This window comes from Trematomus bernacchii, unplaced genomic scaffold, assembly GCF_902827165.1.
Source record: "Trematomus bernacchii unplaced genomic scaffold, fTreBer1.1, whole genome shotgun sequence".
Lineage (NCBI taxonomy): Eukaryota > Metazoa > Chordata > Actinopteri > Perciformes > Nototheniidae > Trematomus > Trematomus bernacchii.
In genome coordinates this window covers 351,956-362,182 of record NW_022987602.1, presented here as the reverse complement: position 1 = coordinate 362,182, position 10,227 = coordinate 351,956, and the positions used below count along the sequence as shown (strand labels likewise).

The 10,227-nt window shown below is 39.4% G+C and overlaps 1 protein-coding gene across 1 annotated transcript; it reads right to left on the bottom strand.

Moving 5' to 3' along the window:
* Positions 1–1,502: 1,502 nt before the first annotated feature.
* Positions 1,503–2,988, bottom strand: LOC117482601. The gene is made up of 3 exons (XM_034130746.1): positions 2,595–2,988; positions 2,167–2,292; positions 1,503–1,900 (listed from the first exon to the last, which is right to left on the bottom strand). Exons 1-3 carry the CDS (start codon positions 2,953–2,955, stop codon positions 1,569–1,571), a joined length of 819 nt encoding a protein of 272 aa, XP_033986637.1. The 5' UTR covers positions 2,956–2,988; the 3' UTR covers positions 1,503–1,568.
* Between the last annotated feature and the right edge of the window lie 7,239 nt (positions 2,989–10,227).

The following is a 10,227-nucleotide window of genomic DNA, read 5'->3' as shown; positions in this document are numbered from 1 at the left end:
ATATAAGCAATGTATTTGAGTCTAGCACAACGAGGGTATTACAATTGAGTAATTTTTACTACATGTATTCATAATACCATTACAAAATATGTAATGTTATGTTTTAGAGGACCTCAAGCGAGCAAACTCAATTCCAAACAGTATGCAGAGTTGTCCTGCAAAAGACTTAAAATGTTTTATTTAACCAAGTATTTATTCTCTTATTTGCTTTAATTGCAACAGATGATAAAGGTTTCACTGTGCAGTGCTTTGTGGGCGATGATTATGTTTACTACATCAATAGTTTAGGTGAAAATGTGGATGAAGCTACTTTGCATTTTTATGCGGATGACACCGTGATGTACTGTGCAGGTCCCTCCATTAAGGAGGCGGTTGTTAAATTACAGGCTGTTTTTAACATTATTCAGACTCAGCTCTCTGAACTAAAGCTTCTTTTAAATGTTGAGAAAACCAAGGTAATGCTCTTTTCTAAAGCTAAAAAGACTCCAGAGACTGCTTTGGATATTGTGACTATGCAAGGACAAGTACTCCAAGTGGTTAGCTATTATAAATACCTTGGTATCTGGCTTGATGATTGTCTTACTTTTAAACTTCACGTCACTAATCTGCTTAAAAAGCTGAGGGTTAGATTAGGTTTCTTTTTCAGAAACAAGTCCTGTTTCTCTTTTGAAGCCAGGAAAAGGCTAGTCACTGTGACCTTTTTACCTGTGCTAGACTATGGTGATCTGGTCTATATGAATGCACCTGCCCATTGCCTGGAAAGGTTAGATGCCGCCTATCACAGTGCTCTGAGATTTGTTACTAACTGTAAAGCACTTACTCATCACTGTACCCTGTATGCCAAGGCAGGTCTGCCTTCACTTACTGTACGGAGGCTCAGTCATTGGTACATGTTCATCTACAAAGCCATGCTGGGTAAACTACCTTCTTATATCTGCTCCTTGATCTCACGGAGAGTGGCAAGTAGCTATTGCCTGAGATCACAGGATGTGTTTTTATTACATGTGCAAAGTGCTAGGACTGTTTTAGGTGCTAAAGCTTTTATGTGCGCTGCTCCTCTGGCTTGGAACACTATGCAAAAAATATTGAAACTCAGCATTTTGATTCCCTTGCATCATTTTAAAGCACGACTGGATGAAATATTATTGGATACCTGTAAATGTAAATAGATGCTAATGTATACCCCTGTAATTATGTTGTGATGTCCTTTTTGTTTTCTGTTTGTTTTTATATGTGTAACTCAATGTACCGCAGGTCTCCCTTGTAAAAGAGATCGTTGATCTCAATGGGATTTTTTTAACCTGGATAAATAAAGGCTACAAACAAACAAACATGATATTTCTGACTGACGAGGGACGCCTAGATGATGCCATCTTTCTGTGTGATCGCTGTTGGGTGCAATTATTTATCAACAAGCAATAAGATAAGTCAAAGAAGTACTTTATTGAACACAAAGTGTTTTCTTGCAGCAGCATAAAAAAGGCATGGCATTATACAAAAAAAAAAAAATTATTGTATTGTATTACAGATAAAAAATATACAAGAAACTACAGCCATAGGTTATTGGTTCACAGAGGCGGAGGAGACTGGGCACGTTGGCTGCCCGTTCCCACTAGCACCTGGCAAATAGTGCGCATGAAGGATGCATTAAAGCTCTCTACGCGAGCCATCTCCTCCCTTCTCAAGGTGGCTTCCAACAGCCTCGCCTCCCTCGCCTCCACCAGGGTCTGGTTCATGTACTGAGCCTGCAGGGCCCGGTCTTCCCTCAGCTCAGCATGGATCTTCTCCTGCTGGGCATGGCTCTTCTCCTGCTGGGCCAGGTTCTGCTCCTGGTGTTCCTTCTGCTGGGCCAGTTGCAGTTCCAGCAGGGCCAGTTCCTCTCCTCCTCGTCTCCTCTTGCCTGGGTGACAAGATAATAATATAAATAATTAGCAATAACAATGAAGAAACACAGGTACAGGTCACACAAGGATATAAGAATAAAATGTATAAACAGAACAGTAAGGATGAATTAAAGAAAGTTCTGGCCCTATATACTAGCTGCTTACTAGCTAGTTACTTTACTTGTAACAGAGCATTCGCACACAGTGGTACAGCTTATTTTACTACTGACGATGGATGGTCTACATTTTTTTTTAAAAGTCACAATTCCAGCCTATTTCTTACCTAGAACCACACGCGGTGTCGAGCTGGCACTCGGCGTTGGTGTCTGTGCTCGAGCTGGAGTTTGTGCTGTAGATATTGATGAACCGGACGGTGTTGGTTCATCCTCGTTATTCAAAACGTAATCATCTAGAACAGAAACATGACTTGTTAATTCCACAAACTACTGCAGCACAATACTATAAATAGCAACAACAACTATAGAAAAGACAAACTGAACGTAAACAATGGCACATGTGGTGTTAGCAAACACTAGCTCTAGCTAATGCTATCTGCCTTAGCTAGCTAGCTAGCCTTCGGGGCTCCATAAAACCATGGGTTGTCGAACATAAATGTAAGGATAAAATAGACTTATTTGTTAGAAGTGAGCTTTAGAACAGATAGGGACACAAAGGTTCCAAGAAAATAACAGAGCGTTAGCAAAAACTTACCATTCATAGACTCCAGTAACGCTGTTGCTGAGTCCAGGCCTCCCTCCCTCCCAACGCTAGCCGGTCTATGGCCGTAAATGCTGTTCATGAGGTCGAACCACTTCCAGTTTTTCCTACCGGCCCCACTGGTGTTGTTGTTGTCCTTCACCAAGCGATATTCACCCTTAAGCTTTTTAAGTTTTTCCCTACACTGCACGACAGTCCTGGAGTACCCGCTTGTGGCCATTAGTGTAGACACCTCCTGAAATACTTTAATATTTCGAGTCATCCCGTCGAGCTCCCGCTGGATCTTTTCATCAGATATGTAATGGAGGAACGTCGTGACTTCCTCGACCGACCATGGTGTGCTTTTCTTTGCCATTGTTAATCCTCTGTTGACAAAAATGCTGTTTGTAAAAATGCTGCAAGCATCGCTATATATATATGCGACGCTAGGGATTATCTCGCGCACGATTGTGACGATTCTCTCCGACCAATCAGCAGCCGAGAGCGTTGACGTCACAAACTCAGCCCGGTTGTCTCTGGCCCTGGCCCCACGATTTTATGAGGCCAGAAAAACTGTGAATTAGGACCAGCCGGCCGGTACTAGGCCAAGTGGAAACGCAACCACAAACGGGCCGCTGACGTCACAGCCCTCTTAAACCGGGCTGCGGGCTGTAGTGGAAACGCGCCAATAGAGTCCAGAGCCTCTTTCAACAAGAGATTGAAGGGCCATCTACTAATGACCATGTACCCTTGTGAGCTGTGAACCCTAATTTAATTTGATCTCATGCTTTGTACCGGTGGGTGTCTTGTGCACTCATCCTTGGCTGAGATTGAAGTTGTAAGTGGATGAGATTGTTGATGATGTTGGAAATTGTTGATGATATTGGTGATGTTGTTAATGTTGTTAATGATGTCAGGATTTATGTCTTGAATGTTTTTGTATTATTGTTGTATTATTGTTGTATTATTGTTGTATTGTTTTAAGTGTCGGACCCCAGGAAGAGTAGCTTTTGTCAAGAGCAAAAGCTAATGGGGATCCTTAATAAACATAAGCATAAACACATCAGTGGACTATCCCACTGCGCCACAGCCTCCGCTTCGTATATTTACGTATTCTGCCACATTTCCTGTTTTAAATCATATTCCCAGTGTAGGGGTTTGTGTTACTGTAGTTCAGCAGGAAGCAGTCAGCAGATGGCTGTCATCCAACACATTCAGTGCCTCTTGCTGATGATTGCTACGACTCCCTCGTTTATCGGTTAGTTTAGAGCAGGGGTGCCCAAAACGTCGATCGCAAAGGTAGTGTGGGCAGATCGCATGGCATTGAAATAATATTTAAAAAAAAAAATAGTTAGCCTATCATCCATCCTTACTATGGCCTTTGCCACTTGATTGACATACAGGTAAGCCAGTCTGAGATCTCATCTTTTCTAACACGCAGTTCACCACGCATGTGCGGTCAACCGCGCCAGCTGCAAATCACCGGCGAGCTGATTACCTAGTTAGCCTTCCAATTTATACAATTATACTAAAGAAAGGGTATAAAATTGACGTAATGACCAAAAATGTACTGATTTGTATTGTGCCATACGGGTTCATGCAGTTATGCAAGGTACACCAACATAAGGTATACTCAGTATATATAAATAAATATATGTTTAGCATTTTTAATGTAGGTATCATTTTGACTTGGTCATTTTAAAAGTAGCTCCCAAGCTGAAAAAGTGTGGGCACCCCTGGTTTGGAGTATTAAATGTGATCCAATGGTTCTTTTTTTGTTCTGTTCATTGGTCATAGGAGTGGCTGTCACAGTCAGTGACATAACAGTGCCTACAGATGGAGCCTCTTATTTTGGACCCCAGCATACAGCTTCCTGCCGACTGCCAGCCAGTTGCCAGCCAGTTGCCTGCCAAAGACCAGTATTCAGGAATGTTAGGCCCTCCCACTATTCTCCAATTTCAGGGTTTAACCAGGAGATGGCGCTATATATTAAATAACTAAGACTTAGTTTTTCACAATAGAAAATGCAGATATTATATAAAAAACTAAAGTTAAAATCTTGTTTTTAATGCCCCAAGAGCAATAACATCTTGTCACAAGCTTTTTGGAAGAAAAAGACTGACTCAAGAGACCTGTAGTTGACTAATTACAGGCCTCAATAAAGTTCTGCCATTGGTTGTGAAAAACAACGGTGGACATAGTGGAAAGTGAAATTGACATTGTCGAATTTAATAAAAATACAAAATAATGTATCTGTGTACGTGTTTTACTATGTGATCTGCACTTATCAAACATCTAATTAAGGCGAGACACCCCAGGTGAATAGGGTATTTTTAACTTAAAGATATCAGCTAAATATTTCTCCAGTTAATTACTTACAATAAGGCAATTGTTTTTTGTATTACAAGTTTTCTGAAATAGCATGTTTAAATATCCAAATGAACCATTATCTCATGAAATATGCGCATATTTTAATACATTTCAGGAACCGAAATCTGAACTTTGGATAAAGCCAGGATCAAAATTATTGTTTCATTTTGTAGTCATATTAGTATCTAGGCTTTTACAGAAGGGATTTTGGATATCTCTTTGTATCACTCCATAAATCAGAAAATACTGTCAACAGCCCTAAAATATCAATTTTCACCATGTTTTTAGGTATAAAATGTTATATAATTCAGGCTATGAATTATATATGACCAAACCCTTCTGTAAAAGCCTTCATAATATTGATAGGAATATAACTGGAAGGTTTGGTGTATGTAACTGCTGAGTGATTCTACAATTTAGGGTACATTCCATGTCCATTGATGTCCATTGATGATAATTATAATTATTCTAACTATTTTCTTCAAAAATATCATATTTTGCCTATTATTGGAAAGCATGTTATAATATCACACAAACATTATGTGCATCCTATGCTTTATTTAGCTTGAAATGTGTCATGATGTTCTTAAATTGTCAGTTTTTGCTATGTCCGTTTTTCAGTTGAGGGTGTCTTGGATTCAAAATAATGAATAAAAACCATTAAAGTAAATTTAAAAAATGATTCATTTATTTCAAAAGTCTAAATACTAAAGAATAATAACATATTTTTAATTGATTTCCCCCTTTAAATAATTTAAATATCTTAATATATGAATGTCCGCAAAAGTTCTGTCAACTATGTTACTAACAGAACTTCCCCCTTTAACTCAAAAATTGTTTGTCCCAATACCATGTCACCAGCATCACATGATGGTGCTTTTAATGCCTATTGTATACGAACTGTGTGATTTATATTGCTTTTCAAATGTATATAAGCCCCCCATTCAATAGCACTTAGTTAGATCACTTTACAGATCAGGTTGGACCAGCCCTGTCGCTACTCTCTGCATTTCCTACTGCAGATAAAAAAAAGCTACAAATATGTATTTCTTAATAAACTAAATAGTATTCTGTAGATAAATGTAGATAGTAGATAGTATTCTGTAGATAAATGTAAACGTAAATAAATGTAAACGTTCACCATCCCCCACCCGCCCACTGTTTGTTGCTTTTTGACATGTAAATGGTAACTACCCCCCTCTGAGTGAATACCTGTTGTACCTGTCCGGGGCTAAGCCCATAGGCTCTCTCCCCCCCTCCCCCGTCGCACCTTCTAACAGAACCCCCCCCCCCCCATATCTGGATTTGGCCCACAGACCTAGAGAGTAGCAAAATACAGTGAGTCCTAAACACAAGTAGTCAGGGTTCATTTATAACGCTTATTTTGATTTATTTTTCTCAAATGATGCTGTATGTTTCACTTTCTGAAAGCGTTAGAATCGCACATGAAAAATATTGAAAGCTGCCAGCTGCCCTCGGCCATGTCTTTGGCGGTGATCCAAGCTTCGGTACCACAGTGGATAAAGTTAGTAATACATTTATAGGCTACTGATCAAATGTCAATACATTACATAAGTCTTATTCTCATTCATACTTAATTTATTTCTTCTTCTGTCAGTATGAACACAAAAAACTAACCGGTATTACATTTCATTCTAAAGTTTACGGTCTAAAAAGGTATTTAAAACAGATAATTTGTCGTTGCTTTTGGCATAAGCAGTCAGAGGAAACATAACGTTCTCAGTAAGATTCACGAGCGTCTAACTCTCTCCCCCCTCCCCCTTTTGAACTTTTCGTGAAGATGGCCTTATTCATTTTTAATACAACTGAGATGTTGGGAATCTATTTATAGACAATTTATTGTGGCTCAGGTTAAGATTCCTCAAGTGAGAATCTCTCTAGTGATTACCTTGATGCCAAGGAAGTGCTCAGTGTATGTCTTATGACCATTTAAATAGTTAATGTGTTGTCTTGTGTTGACCTGCAACCGCATCTTTACACCTCCATGTTCACATTTCCCTTACCTAGAGCAGGGGGTGTCAAACTCAATTTCATCGCGGGCCACATCAGCATTAAGGTTGCACTCAAAGGGCCGGTTGTAACTTTAAGACTATATATAAATAATGTTTTATATAACATTATTGCCTCTGCATTGGATTATTATCGGATAAAGTAATAACTTAATAATTAACTATGTCTGAGAGCAGAAGTTTAGGGCAAATCATTTCAAATAATTGCAAGTCTCTTCAGTGCGCATGTCACAAGATGCATTATGGACATTGTGCCTTATTCTCATTCATACTTAATTTATTTCTTCTTCTGTCAGTATGAACACAAAAAACTAACCGGTATTACATTTCATTCTAAAGTTTACGGACAAACTACAGACTGCTGGAGAAGAGATATCACAGGGGGGGGGGTTGGGACACACACATTCCGATGGCCAATTCGTTTTAAACAAAGAGTAGGCTATACTCAACATAGTGGGGTGGGGGCTGGTGAACGGTATGGTCAATGTTTGTAAACACTGTGACATTTTAACTTTATTTGATCATTTCAGTTAAAAACTAACGTTCATATTTCATATTACTGTTTTGCCTGGCTGGACCTGTAATTTACAGGAAAGGAGTGCACGCTACTAAAGAGACACGCTACCATGGAAACAAACAATGGTGTTGCTGTATTGAAGTCCGAGTGGAAACAGTCATATTTGGAGCGTTATGTTAGAATGAAACAGCGAGGTCGTGACTCACAAAAAAAAAGTGTTACTTCACTAACTGTAAGCTTGTCACTCAGAGTAACCTACAGTTAACTTAACTGTTGGAAAAGAAAGATTAGGGGGGGAGAGAGCTGTGATGGGCCATTAGGAGTGTGAACACACAGCTGAGAGCTGCCGTTTCATTCTGACTGTTTAAAAAACGGTAGCAACGGACTATTTTTCTTAGCGGATGCATGTACATTTAAATCAATACATACAACTATTTTTTAAATCAATAAAAATATTTTCTAAATCCATAAAAGCATTTTAATTAATATTGGGAGTCATGTCGTTACTTTGTGGCCATGTAATAAGCGGGATAATTTGCAGCGACTTGGTCATTATGGGGAAAAATAACACCCAGGGATCAAGATCCCTCCGCGTCGCGTCGCGGAGGGATCTTGATCCCTGGGTGTTATTTTTCCCCATCAATTTAAGTAATTTTTAGTGAATTACTGAGAATTACTGAGTTTAGGCACGTTAATAACATTTTAATGAAGTTGAATACAGTATATTCATATTTGTCAGTGATTTCATGTCAATTCGGCGAACATAAACGATTAAATTAGGATTAAAAATCGAGAGCCGGCTGCTGTTCGTTACGGCAACCCAACTAGGACACTTGACACAGTGGCTTTTGGCAAAGCACACAAAGAAAACAAAAAAAACCGAGAGAGATGAGTTATTGTTATTACAACGTGACATCTCGCACATGCGCATAACAACATGGTGATGTTTTGTAAATTATTACATGTCTTATTTAGCACAGACTATGATCCTATCCGTGACATATGGATGTTAACAAAGATCCGCTATACATTAGTACCAGATATACTGTACACGGACATTTTAGTGAACCAGACCAGCTGTTTCCGCCGGGTCTTCGCTTCCCGGGCATCACGTTGTTTACAAGTGTGTTCAGATGCTAAATAAAAGTTTAGCTTGTACTTTTGATACCCCGCCTCTCGGCACCACAACATCCAGTTTACTGTATTTCACATGAGCGATGTCGAACATTGAAAAGTCCTTATAAAATCTCTGTTATTAGATCAGTACTTTTCTTATATGACTATTATTGACTTGAACACTGAGAATGTATTTATTAACTTCAGACATTTGAAATATTTGAAATCAGATGAAAACAAACTAACGGACCCTGCCGTGTTATCTATGATTACTATACATTCATAATTTCAGCCGGAGGTAGGTGGTAGGCGTTGCGGAGGAGCAGATTGCGAGTGAGGTGCCTGTTCTAAACGAACTATTCCAGCTGTTATAAAGCATTAAATAAAAAGTAAGCAAGGAATACAGAATGTTTCGTTACGTAACTTTGTTGAGAATGTGGCCATGTACATGTAATACATGGGATCATTTGCAGCGACTTGGTCATTGTGGGGAAAAATAACACCCATCCTGATCGTTTCAATGAAGTTGAATACAGAATATTCATATTTGTCAGTGATTTCATGTCAATTCGGCGAACATAAACATCAATGATGATGATTAAATTAGGATTAAAAATTGGGAGAGCCGGCTCGTTCGTTTTTTCCGACTAAACAACATTATTAACAACAAAGAAGTTGATTTCACATGACTCCAGTGTGGAACTCCACTGCACCCCCTGGTGGATCAATGATCCATTGCAGCTGGCTTCACAATAATTAAATGTATTTATCATGGGGGCGGTATCAAGTCTGACTGGGGGCCGGCCGGCCATCACGGAACGTGCACGAACCGATCACGACCCTCGCACTTTAAACTGTCCAAAATAAGACGCTTCATCTGTATACCGAACATGTTTAAAAACATTTAAAGCAAAAAAGTTAAGGCTACTCTGCTGTACAGGTTTAGTTATAAGGTTGCGGTCGCTAGTATCCTCCAAAGATGGACGAGTTGCCGTTGATGACATCACATTCCCATTTCCTATACCCAGCCTGTCTCAAGTGCTATTTTGTGAAAGAAAACCAGGCTCAAGCAGTTGGTTCCGTCCACATCCGTCCAAAGAAATGTTTTAATTAAGTTGAGATCCACTTGATTCACTTTTCATGTGTCAATTTGTTCAGCTCAGATCTAGATTCGGTTCGTACTAATTTTGGTCAAGGAAGGTTGAACATCTGAGTGTTTAAAAACAAACTCCCACACACAAACATGCCATGGGTGTGTGTGGAGTGTGATGTGATGTTAGAGACAGGATAAGCGACTACGCGTTTAGTTGTGCCAGCTCTTAGGAGCTGTGTTTAAAACCCTCTGGGTGCAATTTAGCCCCTTAGTGCTCGGCAGCTGCTTAAATCCAGAACACCTCAACGGCCTTTGGAACCAGAAGCGTGACTGTGCAGCAATTAGCACCCATCAGCCTGTAAACAATCAGACATCGCTAACCTTGATTAAATCTCCTTCCATGCCTGGAAAAGGAAAGTATAGTTCATACACAGTACAGTATTTGGTCCCCTTCTTTTTGTGTCTCCTTAGTTATTCAAATGCAGTTCAATTATCATCATCAACACTCGGCTATTACGAATT